The sequence below is a fragment of the Cyclopterus lumpus genome, chromosome 10 (assembly GCF_009769545.1).
Source record: "Cyclopterus lumpus isolate fCycLum1 chromosome 10, fCycLum1.pri, whole genome shotgun sequence".
In the NCBI taxonomy this organism is placed as follows: Eukaryota; Metazoa; Chordata; class Actinopteri; order Perciformes; family Cyclopteridae; genus Cyclopterus; species Cyclopterus lumpus.
In genome coordinates, this window is record NC_046975.1 from 16,040,993 (window position 1) to 16,064,442 (window position 23,450).

General features: G+C 41.6%; 1 protein-coding gene across 1 annotated transcript; it reads left to right on the forward strand.

Annotated features, from left to right (window-relative positions):
* The first annotated feature begins 1,187 nt into the window (after positions 1–1,187).
* Positions 1,188–23,409, forward strand: mcf2a (MCF.2 cell line derived transforming sequence a). The gene is made up of 30 exons (XM_034543907.1): positions 1,188–1,379; positions 5,809–5,877; positions 5,982–6,096; positions 6,538–6,628; positions 7,936–8,055; positions 8,491–8,607; positions 8,940–9,089; positions 9,216–9,331; positions 9,412–9,526; positions 9,680–9,799; positions 9,946–10,137; positions 10,243–10,434; positions 11,054–11,225; positions 12,430–12,506; positions 13,008–13,093; positions 13,233–13,299; positions 13,477–13,592; positions 14,210–14,279; positions 14,383–14,475; positions 14,676–14,768; positions 15,327–15,452; positions 15,546–15,767; positions 17,152–17,244; positions 17,608–17,686; positions 18,765–18,828; positions 19,943–20,043; positions 20,452–20,567; positions 21,076–21,188; positions 21,398–21,501; positions 21,598–23,409. The coding sequence occupies exons 1-30, from the start codon at positions 1,265–1,267 to the stop codon at positions 21,636–21,638; spliced, it is 3,345 nt and encodes a 1,114-aa protein (XP_034399798.1). The 5' UTR covers positions 1,188–1,264; the 3' UTR covers positions 21,639–23,409.
* Positions 23,410–23,450: the final 41 nt, after the last annotated feature.

Below are 23,450 nucleotides of genomic sequence, written 5' to 3' on the forward strand. Positions count from 1 at the left end.
CCAAACCTCCAAGCTGAATGTACCTCTTTGAAACTAGTATGTCTAAAACCTGAAGATTTTCTGAAATAAAGCAGAATGTTTTAAACAAACGTCTTATAGTGCTTTGTTACACTGACGGTTATGTCGTCAGGTTCTGCCGGATGCGTGTGTGCGTGCGTGCGTGTGTGTGTGTGTGTGTGTGTGCGTGCATTTGACCACACTAAGCAGATGCTGTGCAGTAATGAGAAGGCTGAGCTTCTAAGCTGGATCAGCTGAGTGGCTGCGTATCAGGACGGCGTACTGCTGCTCTCCTACGGCTTCGTGTGTGGCCTCGCATCAAGAAAACCTCAATAACAGAGTCCCTTTTAGATGAGGTTTATATATTGGTTTTCTCTGCGTTACCCTCTACTGTTTGAGTACTCGTGTATTCAAAGTAGTTGTGGGCTTAGCAGCGAGGAGTTGAGTTGAGAGGCTCTGTCTATCAGTATGTACACAATGACACTCTTTCATATTTGTTCTGTTTGAAAGTTATTGTGTATTAACTTGTTGGCTGAGGGTGCGGTAGATTTTCATTTTCTTTTACAATGGATCTATTCTCCGCTGTGTATGCATCTATATTATAGCAAAGCTGATTAAAGTGGGGACATGAACAAGGCAGCCAGACAACTTAACAATCCAGCCTTCTTTAGTGCAGTCAGCATTACACTGAAGGCATAGAAAACTGCAGGAGCATGAGGGAGTGTGAAGTGAGAGGAAAAGTTGGGAGGGAGTTGGCAGTGTGTCAGGAGCAGACTCTTGAGCTCTGCCCGGTGCAGAGCTGACGCACTAAAGCCCAGTGAGAGCGAGAGAGAGGGGAGGGGCGATCGAGTGGCAGACAGCAGTGGCCAGATGGAGCCTAGTTTGTTTTGTTGAGAGCAGGACAGTCTGCTTGCAGTGTGTGTGTGTGAGGCAAATAGATCATTACCCACCGTCGGGGCAACAAAGGAAGAGCAAACTATTTTCTGCTTATGTTGACGGGTCTCCTTTTCTGTTGTAACTGTGCTGCTCAGTGTGGAGGTCCTTCATGCAGCTCAAGGTCAGTACGATCCAGCAGCAGCCTCAGGGAACTGTCCTGTCTGGATCTTGGGACCTGCATAGGCAGCGGGGCCTTCGTTTCCCTGCTGTAGCTCCCGGCCTCCATCATAGGAACGCTTTGCAGGGCTACAGGACTCTGAAGAGGATGTAAGGCCCGGACCACTGTCGGTGTCAGTTCTCCCAGCCTCATCCTGTGTCGGAGAAGAAGGGAATGGGCCCAGCCTCACTGCAGGAGGAGAGAGAGCCGGAGAAAGAGTCCAACGGGGAGATGGAGGGCTACCGCTGCCTTCTGCAGGCGGGCTCCCAGCTGGAGAGCACTCTGCAGCGTGAGTACACATGATGCCCTCTGTCCTCATTTAACTTCTGGTGGCCACTAGCAGGCTTTTGAATATAATCCTGAATATGCTCTGAAACTGTTTCCCATCACTGAATTTGGCATTGATGTTCAGCTGAAACTTAAAAGCACCGTAGCACACTGACATCCATTTATTTAGATTTACAGTGTTCATTTGTAAATCCTGACAACCATTACACGAGGTAACTGGAGAACTGCACTATTTTAGTTTAGTCAGTTTTCATTGATGTGCCAGTTACTGCAGTTTTGCCCCAACACCGGACCGTTGAGTGGATTATGTCAATTATTTAAAACCCAGAAGGACAGATATTTATTCCTAATGATAATTTGTAAGTTGATTGTGGGTTGTAGATCAGAGTGAGACGGTGATGGAAGAACAATGCATGCTGCTTATGTCAACTAACGCACTCTGAAAAAAATAACGGCTCTTCAGAAAGTGCATAATGAAGCTTTCCCTATTCAGGGTATTGTGTCATGTATCGAGTTACGAGGCTGATAAACTGTCCACACTTTTTATCCTGAAGCAGGAACTGAATTTAGTAAATAAATAGAAAAAAGGTTTATGGTCTGGTTGACACAATAATGTGATTAACTTTAACACTTTTAAAATCCAAAAAACAGGTAATTTTGAAAAGCATCTCCAACCACATTACTCTCCTGGTTAGTCAGTCATCACTCTGAAGGTGTAGACTGCACATTTAAGAATGAAGGCAAAGTGATGGACAGAAATAGCACCTGATGTTATTGACAGCTCCGTGGAGCAGCTTCCTCCAAGCTAATGTGATTACGTTGGGATCTTGGCAGCCTTGAGTTATTGTTTAATTGATGGGCTTTTGCTTCTTTTATGTCTCCTGTGTAACTGGTCTGAGGTCTGTAGGTAACAGAGGCCATGCTGAGTTTGTATTTATACCACGCAATGTTTTCCTTTTCTCTGTTTGAAATGTGAGGCTCTCTCTGGGTTTGTCCTGATCTTCTTACACAGGATGCCGTGGTGAGCATAAAGAACACACTGCTGTATGAAACAATAACCATTCATCATTTTACTTTACGGGTTGTAGTACATTATCTTTGATGTAGCTCACCTAGTGCCTTCTCCCTTCTACACCTCGAATTGTCAGATAATATAATATGATAGAAAGCCATGTGAATCATTAAATGCTACAAAGGCTAATGGGCCATAACACAGTAAAAACTAACTCTTTCCACTGCCACTTCAACTACACTCAATCACTCTGTTCACACTCTAAGCTGCATGTCAGCTAGACGTCCACTGACCTTTACTCTTCAACCGACACTTTAACTACTTCAACGTGCTGCTTGCTGTCATTGCTAACATAGCTGATTAACACTTCAATCATTCAATCAACCGGCTCCAACTCTTTAACTGAAATGTATTGCTTACTTTTCAAATGGCAGATCAACTATTTGTGTTTCTTAAACTTCAAGTTTCAGCTTTCAGTGCTTATGCATCAACTGACTGTTCAGTTACTTTCATCTTGTACTTTTCAGAGGACAGTTTGACTGCTTTCCCCCTAGATCCCCTTTAATTCAGCAGCCTGCAGGGCTTTAATGAAACGGAGACTTGAAATCCTTTAGTGCTTAAACATCACTAACTAACTTGTAAATAAATAACATTTAAATACATTGTACCTTATTACACCCTTCGCAATTTCAGGATGAATGAGCACTGAGAGTTTACTTTATAATAATTTGCTCTTTTAAATTTAAAATTCACTATGATAGACACCAAACATGTACTATTATATGACAGAAAGCCACATCAATCAGGATAAATAATGAAACACTAAAGGCTAGCAGCCCATGGCATTGGAAAAGCAAAGATATTCCTCTCTTCACCGCCCAAAATATTTTGATCATTTTGTGTTAATTATCACTGCAAAAATGACGCACTTCCAACCAAATACCCATATTACTATCATAAGGCAAATATATGTGACGTTGTGGTCTAGGGTTTTCTATCTAAGCCTCTCCAGCCACAAACCAATCTAGTTTTCATGTATCCCAGCGGGGGGACTACACACTTTTCTTCTACCCTCTTCTATCAGAATGCAGCCACCCACCACTTTAATCCCCTTAGCATTGAAAGCTTTGTTAAGCAAAATATCTCATGACCTAAAAGCAGTATGAGGCTTGGCCTCTGTGTACTATGAACATGTTTGTATGTGTAAGAGGGGATTTCTTTCCCTGCAAAGGATTACATGTTCCGCTTTTTGGTTCTCTACAAAATCCGACTGACTACAACCTTCATGCTGGGTATTTGTCCTCTTGAATCCAGCCTCTTCTTCGTATGATTCACTAACATTTACTGTACTCTGTAAGTAAGGTGTGGGGCTGTACCATCAATTGGTCAGTATAGAACATTATGTAGTCTCCCAACCTCAGTTTTTCTGCACAGAACACTGATGGCGTCTTATGGTGCCCATAACATGTATACGCACCCCTTTGACAACTCATTTTGTAGTGGTTTAAAAAGCCTAGTAAAATCCCCTTTGATGCAATGTGAAAGAATAAACCCTAAAAATACAAGTGGGCAAATACACTTTATAGGACCTGTGTGTAATAAAATCAGTGTAGATGGTTATCACTGTTTGGCCAACAGAGATGAGCTTGTTATGCACACTGAAAGGAGCTCAGAGTCCAGATCTGTTTGACTGGAAGCAAATCCATTCACACCGGCAGACAGGTGTGACGCAAGCTCAAAGAGAACCACCCCGTTTACCATTTTGATTACCTTTAACTGTTTAAAATGTGTGTGTGTATATGAGTGAGTTATTTATGCTAATCATTTCTTTGTTTGATAGTGTACTTAAAAGAACTCAATCATGGGATGGGCTATTAATCGAGCAGGCAGAAGGGAGAGTACAGTGTGTCCACAGGTTTTCTTAACAGCGTTGCAGTTTGCAGCGCAGGCTTCCCTCCATTGGATCAAACACAGTCGAGGTCCGCAGTGTGTGTGCTTGTGCTTCAGTGGATTTCAGAACTACACTAATAATTTGTTTATAACATTTTTACATTGACATTTATAGGATTTAAAAACATATAAATATACATAATCCACAGCATAATATGCCAGTATACTGCAGCTATCCCAATGGAAAATGTTATTAACATGATCTCTATTTGTTTAAGACCTGTGTCGCCTTCCTGAAGGTCTTGTGACACGGGCTATAGATGGTTATAAAACTATTCCAGTGTGACGGTAACTTTACCCTGGGTCTGTGTATACACAGTCCAGCTGTGTCCTGCTCTGGCCCAGCTCGGCTCAGCTCCTCTCTGTTACAGACGCACATCAAATATTCAGCAGTAACCAGTAGAGATTACTTGCTTCCCTGACAACCTGACGGACACTGTTACTGCAGTCTACGAATGGAAAGCAACACCTCCTCCCCTCTCTTACTTTTGCCCTGTCATCTTTTTATTGTTATTGACTGTTTTTATTTTTCTCTTCATCAATTCATTTGCAATGTCTCTATTAAATATGAATAATGAATACATTGATTCTGAGCCAATTGACTGATCTGTTGCATTGACTGCTGAACATTTGGTTTTGCATGGTTTAAAAAACAACAACTCAATACTGTTAAATATAGCTGGAAAGTCATATTAAAGTTTACCTTACGATAATCCACAACGGGCATAGATGCATTACATGTATATGCAAGTATTTATTTGGTGGTATCTGTGCATTAAATCTACTGTACATGTTATGTGAGCATATGTAAACAGTCCCAACATGTTGGCGAGTGTGTCTTCTACACATCTGGCTGAAGGATTCTTGGCTTTCAAAGAGCAGATGAAAGTCTCTTTTGAACTGCACCGACTGCGCTATAAGAGACTGCGCTATAAGAGACCTTGTTTGGTCATTGGCCGCTTTATTGGACAAGAACTCTAATGGCGCCGAACATGAGACACCAACATTACTCCAGACGCTGTACAGTGAATCAGCTAATGCATTTTAATGATGTCATTGTCTAATTTACCCCAGATGCAGGATTTACATTTGCCACTCACTGAGTAATTGGATTATAAATTCTATAAAAATCTCTATTTACAGATTAAATCTGATATGTGCGAGTGTCTTTTAAATGTAAGCACTTTCATGCCAAAGCTTCGGGCTTCAGTGTGGTCGTCTCTGTTGAAAAGCCTTTGAAATGTTATTTAGGCCATCAAGTGTCTTCTTTGAAAGCCAAGAAAAATGTGTGCTTTAGAGACTATGAAAGATAGATTCACAATTATGCCTTTATTTTATTTAGACATGACTGACATCGTTCAAATGAATTTTTAAAAATTAATTAGAATCGGTTTGTAGTGGAGACCCTTTTGTTTCCCAGTGCACACCACATCCCTCAAGCCTTAATATGTTCTGTATTTTCTTCCAGAGGTTACTGTCCCTGTCAGCTTGAAGGAGGTGGGAGGCTACATAGAGAAACAGGTGGCTTATCTGACAGGTGAGGCCTTGTTTGGTCATTTCTTAATAGAAGTCATTACTAAAGTGTCCCACCTGTATTTAATGCCTCAAAAAGGAATTGATCGACTAAATCTTTCTTCTCAGGGGGCCGTGGGGAAGAATCCAGCGTCATCATCACCCTCCCAGAGTGCTCGGCTTTCAGTGACATTCCAGAGGAGGCTTTAGCCAAAGTCTTTACATACCTCACTCTCATCCCTCGGTGTGTCCTTCTTCATCTATTCATGTCTGATTCTTTCTCTCTTACTCTATCTCTCTTTCTTTCTCTATCTCTCGTTCTCTCTCTTGTTCTCGTTCTCTCTCTCTCTCTCTCTCTCTCTCTCTCTCTGCAGTGCACCAAAAGCCCAGTGCTTGTATTCTGAGCACAGCTGGTCTTCACTGCTCCATAGTGTCACACGTCCTACTAATGCCCTCTATGTCTCTCCCATGATATTGGGAAAGTTTACATAATATATATCGTTGCAGAGCATTTTTAATGATAACCAATTAATGTAGTTATAAAGCACCTATAAATTACATGATGCGACACATCCACCTGGTCCTGACTGGTTATCCTTTCTCATTTTCCTGTCTGATAGCTTTACATCAGGGATTACACAGAATAACATTATAGCTGTATACAATTGCCTCATTTTTCTTGCAGAACGAGGCAACCCGGAGTAAAATTCATCATCATTTTAGACCGAAGATTGGATACATGGGCCTCAATCAAAAATGCACTTGCAAGGATAGCAGTGAGTTTAATTTTTTACATTTCATTTCATCATCAAGGCAGCTTGTATCTAATCAATATTCTGACTAGACCGTTTAAAAATTATATGTTTAAGATACATCTTTGCTTGTGAGCTGTGTGTGGCTGTGCACAAGCTGCTGTTTTGTTTATGAGTCGCTGTCCATGGTGCTGCAATACCTGGACAGCACCCACCAGAAAGTATTCTTTGCACCCACTGTAATGGTTTCTCGACTCGGTGTCAAGTTCCATGTGGTGTGTAGTTTGAAGGGGAAGCGTAAACAATCTGTACTGAATGCTCAATTGCATATTGCTGCAAATGAATGAGTAAGCAAAAACGGCGAGATGACGCGTGGTGCTGAGGTGAGGGGAGGATGAGAAGGGAGGGAATCATTGCAGTCAGCGCTGCCTCCCTCCGCCCGAGAGGCAGCAGCAACAGAGGCGCTGCGGCTGTGCGGGCCAGGCCGCCGGAGGCAGCTGCAGACCGGAGCTCGGCACCGACTTTTCCACGGGAGCTTCCATTGAACACCATGGCGGATTGCTTTTACCGGCGGGACATACCGAAGATCCGCCGGAGCCCGGTAACGAGCTGCTCATTAGTTTCCTTCGCCGTGGGAAGAGTTTGGGAGTCTGAGCCCGCTGTGCGGACTGTAGCACTGCGGTGCGCATCGCACCTCTGCTTAGTCACGCGACTGGTGGCGCGTGCGTGAAACCGAAACCGACCTGCGTTTGACTTTGTAATGAATGTTCATGTTAAAATAAGACACGTCAGTGGTTGACCCTTCTCGGTCTAGTTAGGACAAATGAATGTCACAAGTTGCGTCACGTGCACTGCGTGCACTAGTGATACATCATGACAACAAAATAAGAGACGATGTTGCATATACATCCTGCTGCAGGGGATGATTTTTGCAAGATGTTTTTAACTTTGGTGATTATTTATTTACTTTATTATTTTTTAATAATATGCTATGCCACAGTAGTTATTTAGAATGATCACCAACCCTCCAGTTGGCTGTACAATGTTTGTTAAACAGCCTGTGCAGATGCAGACATTCCTAAAGGCAGGAAACGACCTGAAGATAAGATGCATTATATGACACGTATGGTGAAGGGACTAAACACTGACTCCCTGAGGCTGACGGTAATCCTCTGTTAGACGTGGAGGATGAGAGCTTTTTTCTTCTTCTCATATCTCATTGTTCATATCTCTTCCCGTGCCAGTATGTATAGGACTTATAGTCCTAGACTGAATCCTCCTCCACATGGAGCATCACCGTTGTGACAGTGAACCTCTCTTCCCTTTTCAAGGCCTCTTTTCCTGGGAACCTCCACCTGGTCTTGGTGCTCCGACCCACCAGCTTCTTCCACCGCACTGTTACTGATATTGGCTTTCGCTTCAGCCAAGAGGACTTCATGCTCAAGATGCCAGTAAGGCAGCTCCTCCTCAGTTACCAAACATGTTCCACATCACAACAAGGTACACCTCGTTCTTGTTACAAGCCTGATCTCCATGAGTCAAAATGTTCTGTGGTGGACACAGCCAAGAACACCTGTTGATTTCAGTTCTGAAACAAATATTAGAATAAAGCAGGTTTTCTTAGAATGATTCTAATAGTTATGGGGATCTACTCTAATTCGTGAAGTATCAACGGTAAACATATCTAATGTTTGTCATGGCATTTACCTTCTGTACATGCAAGTGGTTTTAATGACCCTTTAATGACCAATCACGCCTCCTCCATAAGTCAAAAACACTCGGTAACAATATACATAAAAGGAAGATATTAAACACGCCACTCTCATAACTTTGCTTAATATGCAAAGTGTTCCTTATGAGGTCTCAGGTTTTGTCTGCACCTTTAGGTGGTGATGCTGAGCTCTGTCACCGACTTGCTGCGCTACATTGACGAGAACCAGCTTACTTCAGAGTTTGGAGGAACTTTGGACTATTGTCATAGCGACTGGATTGTTTTACGAACAGTAAGCTACACAGCAATTCTGAAACACACTGGGACTACACCATAAACAGTATCATTCTTTATCATCTTGTTGTTTTCTTTTTTAAATATATATACAAAATATATATTTTTATGTATATCATTTCTTTATCAGTTGGATAAAGTTGCTGCTTGAAATTCTGCATATATAAACATGAAATACAAAATGTCTCCCTCCTTTATCCTTTCCTACTTTATATTTATATGCACACTGATAGGTCTTTATTGCTTCTATCTGAAAGGAAATGGAGCCACAGATTGTTCTCATTTCACTGGTCTGTGTGTTTTCTGTGTGTTTTCATGCTTCCACGACAGGCTATTGAAAGTTTTGCTGTCACAGTCAAAGACATTGCACAGATGTTGCAGGGCTTCGGCACTGAGCTGGCAGAGACGGAGCTGTGTGACGAGGGGAAAGCCATCGAGTATCTCCTCGAGTCCCACACTGACAAGTACAGGAAACTCAAGGCAAGGTTTCAAATGTTTTCCGACGTGATACATTTATTATTACATCAATAATATTAATCTTATTTTGCAAAGATGTCTTGTCTCAATGTTGGTAGTTTATTATGTAAATGTTCCTCTGTTTGACAGGATGCAATTAGGTCTGTGTCGAAGGAAGGTCGTCATCTTCTCGCAAGCTTGGCGACCTCCGGAAAGGAGGATGACTCGCAGTGGGATGTGAGGCTGGACTGGGAGACGGTACAGAGGTAAAACTAAGTCTCACATTCAGAATTTTCCTCGTCAAATTGCTTAAAATATTTATATTTTAAGTCCCTCGGTTTTTTAGGCTTCTTGCTCAGCTCAGAGACATGGAGTCAGCCTTCGATGGTTTCTTTGAGAAGCATCATCTGAAACTCCATCAGTACCTGCAGTTGCTTAGATACGAACAAAGCTTTCAAGAGGTAAGGATTTCATATATTTGTCCGGTTTTGTGTGTTTGTACCCATAGTTTCATACTCCTTAGAGGATAACATATTTTAATGTTGAGCACTTGGTTGAGACATTGTCTTTAAACTGGTGTTTTTAGTGTGTCTGATGGTGTGTTTTAATTTTAGATTGAGTTGTGTCTGGAGCATCTAGTGGGTCAGGAGAGGGAGCTCTCCATATCCGTTGACACTCTGGCTCAAGCAGAACAGGCTCTCAAAAGGTTGGACAGTCTGGAATCAAATGCACAGGTCAATGGAGCCGATACCTGCATATGACACTTTTATAGCACTTAACCTGCACATACAGTCTGTGCCAGAGGACTTGGAAGCCTCAGTGACCACAGTGTGTTCAAATTAATGGACTCCCTTCTTGTGATCTTTGCTGGCTCTATCAGGAGGTGATGTCTCGAGCTCAGATCATCATCCTTCACGGATACCAGCTGTCAGCGGGTCACCACTATGCCATTGCTCTTATAATGCAGCGCTGCAACGAGCTTCGCCACTTCTGTGATACACTCAATGCTGCGCTGCAGACCAAACACACTCGTCTTCTGCATACACACCAGCTGTTGCTTTGTCTTGGACAGGTAGTGAGACATGTGCACACACACACACACACACACACACACACACACACACACACACACACACACACACACACACATGCACAAACGTGTGTTCTCCACCTTCAGGCCCAAACTTGGTGTGACGATGGAGCGTATCTGCTGGCCAATCAGCTGGTAGAAAAGTACCAGTCTAAGGAGGGGGCCCAGGCTGCTCTGAGGGACATTGAGAGGTTCCTGGAGGGGGCGCCATCTATGCTGAGCTCAGGACCTGACATCCTGGCCATGGAGTACGAAGCTGTCATCACACCTCAGCTGCAGGTCAGTGACCACAACAACAACAACATGTTCTTTGCTAATTATTTTTTAGATTTTTAGACTGCGCACTTGAGAAATAAAACTGGTGACGCTTTCTATGCCGTGGTCAGAGGCATTATGTTTTCAGTTTTCCCGCTGTTCGTCCGTTCATATTTACGTGCTATTCTTGTGAACGCGATATCTCACGCCTGGAAGGAAATTTCTTAAAATTTGGCTCAAACATCCAAATAATTATTAGAATTCAATGGTCAAAGGTCACTGTGACCTCACGTCTGTGAGCTGTGACCTGATGACTCAATAATTAATGTACTATTTCACATAAATGTCGAACAGAATAAAAGGATGAAGGGATGACATTTTGGACATGGATTTAAACTGCAACTTCACTGAATTGCGGAGGCATAAAACCGTGAGGTGGTGGTAACTCTAGTTGGATCTTGAACGATCATATGAGCCTGTTTATAAGGTGTTAAATATGCTATACTTGTTTCCATCATTTACTTTACTTCCTCTTATCAGCACTGCTTCTGGATATTACATATCAACTAAATATTCTACCTATGTGTCCCTTTCTTTCTTTTATCTCTCTGTCTCTCTCTGTCTCTGTCTCTCTCTGTATTAGGCTCAGATAGGTAAAACGTTTGCGAAGCATTCAGCGGTGCAGCAGATGATCCAGAGCCGTCAGGCGTGTCTAAGGAAGCTGGCTGATAAACATGTGCGACCCATCCAACTGGTGGCCCCCAGGGCTGAAATCCCACCACGCTCGAAGTCCCCGCTCTTCTCCCCCAAACATGGTACACACACACACACACACACACACACACAAAAGCATATCTCCGAAGAAATTGTTGAAATTGAGATTGTGTCCGCTCATCCATTCACACTTTTAGAGTTAATGTTTGTTGTTGCAGTATTATAACCAGCCCCTCGTCAGTGAGCTGCGTATACAGTGAGCTTTCTACAAATCAACCAACTCCCTGCCCACACTCCCGTGTTTCCCAGGGCCCGGTATGGGGTCTTGTCACAGCCTTTATGGTCTTGCACCATCCCTCCCCCCTTACATCTTTCTTTTAGGCACCATGGGTAAATTAACACATCACAGGGTCCCACTGAGTAAGCCTAAGGTGTACCTGCATGGGCTTTGGGGTGAGAAGGTCACCTTTACAAACAAGCTAGAACAAGGGGTAGAAGGTATAATCAGTCTGCTGGGAAATACCTGACTGCTCTATTCGGCGGGATAGCTGCTATAAAGCCGTGTGTGGTTCATATACATTAAAGAACCTTTCATCTCCCTTTGGGTCTCAAGGGAGGTTGCACACAGCTAACCACATACAGTACAGTTGCACCCAATTAATTCTGGGTGCTCTTTATTTAAATGTGTCTATTTCATCCATTGAAAGCTTCTCCATCCATTGTGTGTACATCCAAATAAGCTTCTTTTAATATGTCCATTTATTTCTTTAAGGTTTTGCTATCCATGATATAAAGCCATACTAATGAGGGTACCAAGAAAGAGAATGAAAGTGATTATGACCCCCTGTGGTGCAAGGAACAGCATCCATTTAAGAGAGGAGATGAAGGGAAAAGTGTTTAGCTTTGATCGATTGGTTCCGGTACATGCGTACAGTTACACACGTACGTGCATGCGTACCACTGATTAATGTAACATGGCACATGTAAGTTCACACTCCTCAGATGAGCTTGGACTATCATGTAAGGATTCAGCTGCGAGGATCAAAGGGACACCGACAGACGTGCCAATCATTGCTTTAGATCTTTACATGCTGGTTCCAGGCCACACCTTTAGAGTAGGAAACCTTTTAGCATTGATTACCGGAAATATCGCTCATTTTTTAAGTTACTGAGAAACAAAAAAGGTCATACAAAGGGCGATCATTTTGCTTTATCATATCACATAGTAATATATAGTGTACGTGAATTACATTTTTATACTTTGATGAGTTGCTGCTGCCACAGCTGACGTCCTGGCTTTTACAGGTGATGGTTTGAAGTTCACGTTCGACCTCTCTCTGCCTGGGAAGAGAGCGTCCCGAAAGAGCCCCAACTCCAGAAAAGTAAGGAAATATTTAAAAAAAAGCTTTTATTTCTTTGTTTTACTTGTTTATCTCTTTCAGGGGTGTTGCGATATACCTGTATTGATGATAACCGTAATATTTAGAAATGTACTATTGATCACGTTTAATTAAATGTTGTTAATAATAAACATAATATTATGTGTAAATAATCCAGCGCCTCATATATCATTTTATATATACAGTTATGGCTCCCAGTCACCCTATCTCTCTCTACACTTGTATTGTGAGTGTAATTAATTTGCCGAACAAATATGAATTAAACTGATAGCATTATTATAATTTTACATACAAAAGTATTCACAATACTATCGTTATTGTGAATACGTTTGTCGACGATAATCGTGTAGCGAAAATCTGATATCAAAAAGGTTTATTATCTCATACATTTCTCACCCGTGGTCCAACAATTGGTTCAGTATAATAAAATGTTCTCTAAATCCAAATGGAGGAGTCAGTGTTGTCCATCCGTGTTGTGTTCAGATTGAGGTGATGCACGACTACCAGGAGAGCCGGAGCTGCGTGCCGTCGGGTCTGGACGGAGAGGACAGCCCAGATCTCTTGAAGCGGTGAGGAGGAGGCATCAGTCCACCCACCTCAGCACTGCTCTTGATGTTGTTTACTTCGGGATTCTCTTTGTTCACCACTAATAATGCCCCCTGGCTCTCCTCTGTGTCTACTTCTCTGTGTGTGGTGTTTGTGTCACAGTCATGTGATGAGGGAACTAATAGAGACCGAGAGGATCTATGTGGAGGAGCTGCTGTCAGTTCTGCTGGTGAGAAAACGCACGTCTCCCCTACTTTTTAATAGCTCATACAAATAGAAACATCGTATGGTTGATTCTTTCATGTGTGTACTGTATGTTTGTTGTTAATTAAATAACTCCCGGTAGAATGAAAGATGCATTCACCGTATATTGCCTTCCTTGTGTTGCTATGATTAATTATTGCAGGGATACAGAGCTGAGATGGACAATCCAGCTCTGCCGGGGCCTCTGCCCTCGATCCTGCGCAGCAAGAGGGACGTCCTCTTTGGAAACATGCCTGAGATCTATAATTTTCACAGCAGGTAAGTAAATATGTAAACAATTCAAAACACATTATTGTAAGAAGACAAATGTGGTTCCAATGTACACGGACAGTTAGCGATATATTGATTTGGTGGTCCATTGGTGTGTTGTTTAACATTTAGAGTGTGTTGACTTTGAGGAACTACACTTTGCAATACACTTTTATTAATGGTGTCACAATATCCCACTGACCCACAGGTGGCGGTAACACTCTAATACATGCAGCAATGTGCCATCAAAGGCAGGGAAAAAGAAGACTGAGCTAGTAAATAATTGTAAACGGATGTAAAAAACAAGTGTTTATGAGGAAGGAAATGCATGTGACACGTTTGTAAGAGTTCAAGGATACACACAGTGTATCTCTTTGGGAAAGGGAATGAACATAAAATCAGAAGGCATTGGTAAATAAAGTTATTGCATGAATTTGTCGCAAATAAAGTAGATTCAAACATAGAAACAAACAGAAAAGGCTTTGCATACTTGCTAAACACTGGAAAGGATTAGTCAAATGAGACTGGCCCTGCTGAGGTGCCAAGACACAGTTATTGTATTAACCCTGTATGGTTTACGGTGTTTGACATTTAATTCTCGACCTTTGACCTTTCTGGGAATGCAGGGTTTTCCTTCAGGATCTGGAGGGATGCCTGGAGGCTCCTGAAAGTGTGGGAGCCTGTTTTCTGGAGTGGGTGAGATGATAAATGTTGTTGTGTAGCTTCTTTACATTTTGATACTTTTTACATCATTTCTTGCCACATTTGTAGAACAAATTTCTCTTTCCTGTCTCCGTAGAAAGAGAGTTTCCAAATGTATGAATGCTACTGTCAGAATAAGCCACGCTCTGATGCACTGTGGAAACAATTCTCAGACTGCGGCTTCTTTCAGGTCAGCTTTGCCATGATTTTATTTTCAAACAGCATTTTTTTAAGTATTTGTTTACTGTTTTGATTTCATGATAGTTTTACAATATTTCAAGTAATGTAAATATTGTTTTCATACAAAAAGTTGTACTTCTACTGTTCTAGACAGTTACAATTACAAAGCTGTGATCTGCATTGACCAACATTACATTTGCCTTCCTGAAGGAGTGTCAGAAAAAGCTGGAGCACAAACTGGCCCTGGATTCCTACCTTTTGAAACCAGTGCAACGCCTCACCAAGTACCAGCTGCTGCTTAAGGTTAGACGGAGGGTGGTGTCATATCACAAACATACACACGGACATTGCATTGAATGTGTTGTAACTCTGTTATGTTGTTCATTCTGTACACATGACACCTGTTGTACTTCTGTCCATCCTGGGAGAGGGACGCTCCTCTGTTGCTCTCTGTTGTTCCTGATCCGATGTGAGGTCCCGGGACAGGATGTTGTATGTGTACAGATTGTAAAGCCCTCTAAGGCAAATTTTACATTTGGGATATACAAAATAAATGTAATGTAATGTAATTGAACTCCCCTACATTACATGAGTCAAGCTATTTCATGCTATACTTTTCATGACATGTGCCTTAAATGTCATTAACATCCAAATCCCCCAAAGAAATCCACATTCAGGGAGCTTTCCCAAACTGCATTCACGTGTTTGATAGTTCTTATTCAGATTCCCCCTTTGACTTTACCTGACATGTGTTTCTATGCCACCAGAGTGCGCCATATAGCTACTGTGTTTATTTGTGATTTGCATGTATTTGTGTCCCGCATGTATTTTCCTACACTGTTTTTGTGTCTGTGTGTTCAGGAACTTCTCAAATACAGCACAGATAGCAAAGGGTCTTCAGAACTGCAGGGGGCACTAACGGCAATGCTGGACCTTCTCAAATCAGTCAATGACTCCATGCATCAAATAGCCATCACAGGATATGAGGTAAACTCCAATCCGTGTCATCTAAACAACGTTTTAACAGAGAATATATTTCCAGCAGAGGCTCACACATAAAGTCATCTCTCCACTACGCAGGGGGACATTTGCGAGCTGGGCCGTGTGTTGATGCAGGGTTCTTTCAGTGTGTGGATCAGCCATAAGAAAGGCCCCACGCGCATGAAGGAGCTGGCTCGATTCAAGCCGATGCAGAGGCACCTCTTCTTGTACGAGAGAGCGCTGCTTTTCTGCAAACGGAGGGAGGAGCACGGAGACGGCTGCGACAAGACCCCCTCGTACAGCTTCAAGCACTGTCTGAAGGTTGGTCTGTGTGCGTGTGAGAGGAAGACCCCGGCACACTGTTTGGAATATGTTATGAATGTATTAAAATGTCACATTAAACAGATGCATTCAGTGGATCAGGGATCAGTTATTCCAGATCCCCATGCTACGATGTACGTTGACAGAAATGTACATTATATTGAGCAACAGCAAGTGACTAGTGGTGTCTCAAGTGTGAGAAAATGACAAATTGTGGCATATCATGAGGAATATTCTCTCCAGTCTACCTTTTGCAGGTAAAATTCTCAATGTTCTCTTTAGTTCATACCTTTCAAACAATAGTCCCTTTCTGCCTTTTTATCAGAATGCCTCCAAGTGTGAAATGTATCCACTATGTAGTGTCCATAGCATATTATATAATACTTTGGCTAAATGTTCTATAGTGCACTTTTCTGACAATTCTCAGACTGCGGCTTCTTTCAGTTCAGCTTTGCCATGATTTTATTTTCAAACAGCATTTTTTTAAGGATTTGTTTACTGTTTTGATTTCATTATAGTTTTACAGTATTTCAAGTAATGTACATATTGTTTTCATACAAAACGTTGTACTTCTACTGTTCTAGACAGTAACAATTACAAAGCTGTGATCTCCATTGACCAACATTACATTTGCACACAGAAAGGTGTGAATATAAATTATAATATATATACATTGTATATAGTGTGTGTATATATATATATATATATATATATATATATATATATATATATATATATATATATAGTGTATATATTATATTATATATATATATATATATATATATGTGTATTCATAAATTACAGCTGTGACAATGATGATTTAATGATAGAAAAAAAAACTATAAAAATGTACTGCTTACTATGTTCCATATTGGGTAACAGGGCTTATGTAGAGTTAAAAATACCAATGTTACGATAACACTAATAACTTAATATTACGGTTTATTGCATTTGTTAAAGTTCATCACATACGATCACTCATGTTGATGTTACTATCATGCTCTATAATGAGGTTTTAACACTACGCAATGAAGAGAATTATCTGCTGGAGACACCTAGTTCATGTCGGTGTCTGTGTTAACTTTTAGCCCAGCTGGCCCGGGAACCTGGGATATTCCTATAAGACGTCTTTTGTTGTATGTGTTGATGTGTGGAGGGTGTCGCAGCAGGTGTTTTCACCAACAGCTGCTGCTCTTGATTTATTATTGAGGCTGTGAGGAGGAAGCAGTCACACAGCGGAGGTGTGTGTTTGTGTGAGTGTTTGTGTTCTGACAGGACAGATGTGTTACATGATGTAAGTCTGATGTATGATGTGCTGTTTGTGCTGCTCATCCTAATGCAGTGTATGTGTGTGTCGGCGTAAACAGTGTATGTCTCTTGGCAGATGACTGCTGTGGGGATCACAGAGAACGTCAAGGGAGATGTGAAAAAGTTTGAGATCTGGTACAGTGGCAGGGAGGAAGTGTATGTGGTTCAGGTAAGGAGTCGAAAAAAGTTTAATGCCAGTATTTTGTGTTCATGTCTTACTTATAGTGTAGATTGAGTCCCTATTAACTAGAGCTTTTTTGTTTAAAGCATTAATTTGCATTTAATTCCGTCTTTTTGGGGTTTAGGGCTATTGATCAGCCTCTGGGAAATTGTGATCAATATTTTAAGACGTATTTTATAAAATGTAAATAAAGGCGTAACAAAATATTCCAACATTGTAGCTAGATGGACGTACAGACAGTTGTAATCACCTGCCTAAAGTCTACACATTAAAATGAGCTCATTATCTAACTCAAATTTACATTGATCGGTGTGTTCCTGGTAATGAAATCCTGTTTCTGTTGTCTCTCAGGCTCCCACAGTGGAGGTGAAGATGGCCTGGCTCAATGAGCTTCGCAGAATCCTGACTAACCAGCAGAAGCTGCTTCGAGGTCTGTGAACAACTGAAGTTAATGTGGGACAAAGAATCTCAGGCCCAATCCCAATCTCCACACTTTAGGGCTGTCCCACTGTCAGAGGGCTCCGTCGCAGACATTTAACCCTTTATAAACACTTTCCGTAAATCCGCATTTCTGCAGACTTTTTTCCTCAAGGGAATTACCCACAATTCATAGCAATGTGACGTTAAACACGGGGTGACCAGTGGAAGCCAGAGACGTAAAAAAAAGGTAAACAAAGAGGACCCCACATGGGTGTTCAGCCTGGAATAATACATTTACATTAAGGATTAAAGATGGAACATAAAAACACATGCAATCAAAGATTATATTACACAGATTTATTCATCAAACATTTCATTTTGTCATTGAAGCTGTAAATTGATTATTTTAAATGACCTCCCATCTTGTGAGGAAAGAGCCTGGAAGATATTCAAATCATAAAATAAATACCCACAATTGTACATTGTATTTTTTGACGTCGTCATGGTAACGTGATATGTCGCAGCAAAGTGCTGTCCCATTCGTATTTACACTATTTCAAGCCCTGGCAGTCTCTCACACTCACCATTTGCTAGGTGATGTCAGTGAGTCCCTGAGGGTTCAGGGTTTAAGGCCTTAGGGGGACATTGGGACTGGGCCTCGTGCAAAAGTCCACTTACCAGCTTCCATGACACAAACCTAGACAACATGAGATGTGTTTGAAAGCTCTAAGTGGAGGTTTGTGCTTTGATTCTCTTCAATATATTCTGTTGACAAATTTAGACAGATTGTCTTTACCGTCCCAGGAATGAAATTTGTTTTCACAACCTCCATATCTTCATATCACAAGAAAAATGATGTTGGACATATTGTCATATATACTCCATTCATGCCCATTCCTTTAGCGCAACAAATACTTACACACTCACGTTTATTCACACACATCTATACAAAGTGTTCAGTGAGGAATTTTACAACACCTGACCAAATGGGCTTTTCTGCTAAAAAAAACTCCAATAAATATGAGTTTAAAATCAACTGAAAACCTGCACTGAAAGTTAAATACATTGCCTTCTTTCTCTCTTCACAGATGAAGCCTATCAACAAGGCCAAGTGGTTGGACACATGCAGCTTCCTCCACCACTCTCTGAGAGGTCAGTGTTCACAGATACAGTAATTACAGCTTTGTGTTAGGTGCATGACTGTAGGCTATAGTTACACACGTGTGCATTCACAGCACTACTATCTGCAATACTGAGTGAATGTGACGATATAATTTTGCGTTGCGCTGGTAGAAGCTTTGTGTGTAGTGGTGCGTGAAAACGGGCACAGGCCCCATTCTGTCCACTGCTGTCTGGTTGCCTATCCCCACTCCCCCCCTGCAGGGGCATGCGGCCGTCCAGAGGGGTACCCAGGGGCTGTCTGCCGGGGCTGGACTTTGTTTCGCTGTCGTCTGACGTGTTTCTGTGTCTACGTTCCCGGAGCCCTCGTCCCCGAAGCCCCCGGCAACGGCCCCGGCCGCGCCACCGCCCCCAGCGCCACTGACCTGCCCTAATGCTCAGTGGTAAACTCAGCCTGACACGAACCACCTGGCTTGGGGTCCAAAAACCCAGGGCTGCTGTGTTTGCATACTGATCGTCACCTGCACACTCTTTTTATAGCCTCCATCATGTTTCATCTTCTCTTCCTCCCCGTGTCTTTGCAGCTCCTCCATGGCATTTCTAACACGGCATCCAAAAACAATAATTTCTGCATTTCAGATTTGCTATTTTGCATGTAATGCAAAGGTGCGAACAAAAAGAAGAATTTGGGTTTGCATTCCATGAATATTCTTAATTTCCTCATGACCATTAAAAGATGGGGCTTGTTTTTGAAATCTAATCAAGCTACTGTATGATTTGCTTTCCAGAAGCATTCTTACTAAGTGACCAAATTTCTAAATGTGGATCTTGATCAATCGAGACCAGCTCTTCTCATGTGTGAACACTGCATCGGGGGGCAGATATGCTTGCACATGGCTGATCTGTGCTCTGTGCTGCTGGCTTGCTGGTGCCTGAAAGGTCATGGCTGTGTGAGAAACAACAGGATAGTGTTGTTCCTTGACACTGATCTGGGGTCAGCTATATTGATAGCGGTATGGATGAGTTTGAGGACGTGAGAGCTGACCCTAGATTGTGTGGCTGAGGATGACATCTATCCTGAGTGTGTCTGCTGACCGTATTAATTAAGCATTTGATGACGCATGTTATTTTGTGTTGTTCCCCCCAGCAAACAGCAGAGGGCATCAGTGAGCTCAGAGGACTCTGAGTCGGGGAGGAGCAGTCCAGACCCCCAGCCTCACTCCCCTAAACACCAGCACAACCGCAAGAGTGAGTACATCTTGTCTATAAAAATGTATTCAACAATCAAGTAGATACTTAGTAACTAAATCACAGAACATTTGATGATAATTGATGCAAACCCTACTTTCTTTTCCACAGTATTGAACTCGCTGATTTTCTTCATATTGTAGATATTTTTGACTTTTCCCCCCTCAGCAGTTCAAGTATACTTTGATCTGAAGAAACAGGTACATCGAGGAATTTGGGGGAAAAAGGTCCAACTACTGGGATTAGCTTTTGATTCAACGTTCTTGTTAATTTCCCAGTAAGTGACAAAGGGGTCTTTATAATGTCAATATAGTGACTAAGTATCTACATGGTTCCTTTAAGGTGTAGTGTTTGGATTAATCCACTCATCCATACCTGTAACAACCCTAAGTAATGAGTGTTTCACAGGTTGGCCCGGGGCTCATCACTCGGTAGACATCTGCGAGGGTCTGGAGGAGTGGTCTGGAGGTCGGGACGCCTTCCACCCCTCTGACATGGAGGAGGAGGAGGGTTCACTGCAACTGGTGAGGCCGACGGGGGTAGAAGGAGTGCTTATCATCGACATTAGAAAAAGTAGCAATACCATTGTTGAGAAATAAGTTCTGCGCTCAAAGTGAACTTGCATAAAAGTACACTTCACGCATTAAAAGTATTACTTGATTATATTTATTGATGCATTAATGTAAAATAAATCAATTAATCAATATTAGCGGGACAAAGAAGTATATTCCTTGTTGAAGATATCTAATGCTATTAACAACAGCACCATGCTTTCGTAACATACTATACTTTTTAGATACTATACAATGACTCCTTTGAGTATATTTTCTTTTGTTTACATACTATACTTTGACTTTTCAATTAGTTTTTTAAAACATAATATACATTACTTTTTAATCGCATACTATTTTTACATACTATACTGTGACTTTTTCATGAATAGTTTACGATTCTTTTTTTATGGAATACTTGTCTTTACGATATAAATCAATCTTACGTACTTTGTTCCTGAAAATGTTGCTTTTGTGTTAGTCTCCAGGTAGATACAGGGCTTTGGCTGACTGCCTTCAAAATGGACCAGACAGCATCACCATCAAGTGTGGAGACGTCATCCAACTACAGTTGGAGGACAACAAGGGACGCTGGTGAGTTTTCAGCCTGTCAACACACATAATGTGAGGGGAACTCGTCAGGGCGGGTTTGTGAAAGAGTACAATACAATGTTCAGCCAAAGTAGCGACATAAGGTATGTTTTTCTTTTGTTAGATACTGAAAAAAGTAAAAGCACAAGTGTATTTATCTAATTTCCATCCCTTTCTTCTTCTCCCCATTCCTGGTTTTCGTCATCCTTCAGGCTGGTAAAAAACCTGAGCCGGCGACAGGAGGGCTTCGTAGCAGCTTCCAGCCTGCAGCTGATTCTAGTCGACAGTATTCAAGGACACACATCCAGACTTGGGGGTAAAGAAAAAACATGGTCTTCCAAGATGACAATATAATACTGAGCCAGACTCTTTTTTTCAAATAATTTTACGTCGATTATATATTTTTTTGTAGACCCGTGGAACCTGAAGGCAAGAAAGCTCAGCTCCCCGTAGAGAAGAAAGCACAGAATGTGAATTTGACATTTACCGGTGAATGACGAAGAGACAGAAGGAACAAGTTGAGCCAGAGCCGATCAGCCACCCACTCCTCACTCCCCGGTAACGTCTGTTTTATCCAGCACAGATCAATCCTTGAAGAGAAACATGTGGGAATCTACAGAACTGAATTTTCTTCCAGCTTATGATTGACAATCTACTGGGCCGGTGTTTTGAGATACTGACGGTGCGATATAGCACCATTGCAAAGGCTCAGGAATGGTTTATTAGACAATCAAAATCTGAATCCTGGATCCTGATTGGTCTTCCCCTTTTCTGATTGGTGAGGCGAATCCATCTGGAGCAGTTTGTCACTTCCCAACCTGTGGACGCTTCCTCATTCCAAAAAGTATTCAAGTATCTCGGTGTGCTGGATGGATGGGAGCCCAGGATTTGCCTGAAACATTTCTTAAAGCAGAGACTTTTGTACATATACATCATTTTTAACATTTGTTGTACCTTAGTGTTTCATCTTTGTGTAGTTGGTTGACATTTGTCCATTGAATTACTTCATTGTATTTTTCTTAAATGAAATGTTTCCTTAAGGCACCACTCTTCAGTACAGTCTAGGAGTTAGAATGCCAAAATGTGCCGTGCCATAATGCCTTTTTTATTCCTGCTCTTTTAGAGTCTCTTGTATACTCTGTTATCGCTTTAACCTGACCTCACACATATTCAAAAGGCACTTTAAAATGGTGGACGGACAGGAGAGACCTCCTGAATGTGTGCTTGTCTGGCTGCTTTACCTCAGTTGTTGTGCATTGTCTCTTACTCATGCTGCTACGACAGCATGCAGGCAGCAGTTGACTACGTCATAGTGACGATAGTGACGTAGGACACAAGCAGACAGGATGGAGATTGATGGCAGAGTAGAAGAAGCAGAGGGAGAGAGGGAGATTATGCTGGGTCCCTCTATCACAGAGGCAGATGGTTTTCTCCTTACCATTACAGCTCAGTTAATCTCGGGTTGCCCATTAAAAGGGATCATACAACCAACATGAAATAGACCCTCTGTGTTGAACGCTTAATTAAATATTGATTGCAGACTTATACGAGTTTACCACATCAAATCGAGACCCAGTCAGAAGGCTGCCTTTGATTCACTGTTTGAAATGGAAATGAGTCTAAAAAGCAGCATGGGCTGCTTCGCACTACACATTTCCTATGTTGTTAATTTATTTATCTTACTGTCATGTTGTTCCTTCATATTGTGAGGTATCTCTGCAGCTCCGAAGGAAATTATATTTCCATATATTTAAAAGGAGCTAAGCTAGGCTGCACATCAAAAAAACAATTTATTTATTTTTAGCTTATTTGACAAAGAAGATGGTTTCTTTGTCACTTTAATCCAAAATGCTGCAGATTTTGCACAGATTTTCCAGGTTGGAAAAACAAAACAAAACAAACCTGCTTGAAATAATATTTATGCTGATGAGCCAAGTAACCGGAGCTTGTTGCTGAATGTTTCTTTAAGATGAAAATGCATGGCAACTGAGCAGGTTTGTACTGTTAGACAGTCACTGCTCTCAACTGGCTTGATTTATACAGCTTCAGTTCTGTAAAGAAATATAGATTATTCATTGCAATAATTGTTTTGATAATTGAAATAGTTCAATACCTATTTCATAAGGTGATATGTTTGACTGAAAACTAAGACTGTGCTTTTTCATGCACGTTTATTTCTGTTTTAATGGAAGCTAACTTATATAATAAAATCATGCCGACTTTCTCTGTTTCTGTCACTCAATACACTCCTTGTAGAACATTTAT

Excerpts from the sequence above, each read along its gene's own strand:
- mcf2a (XM_034543907.1), top strand. The coding sequence starts at position 1,265 with ATGGGCCCAGCCTCACTGCAGGAGGAGAGAGAGCCGGAGAAAGAGTCC. Across the intron at positions 5,878-5,981 it reads ACAGGTGGCTTATCTGACAG|GGGGCCGTGGGGAAGAATCC; the intron begins GTGAGGCCTTGT and ends CTTTCTTCTCAG. Across the intron at positions 17,245-17,607 it reads AGGAAGTGTATGTGGTTCAG|GCTCCCACAGTGGAGGTGAA; the intron begins GTAAGGAGTCGA and ends GTTGTCTCTCAG.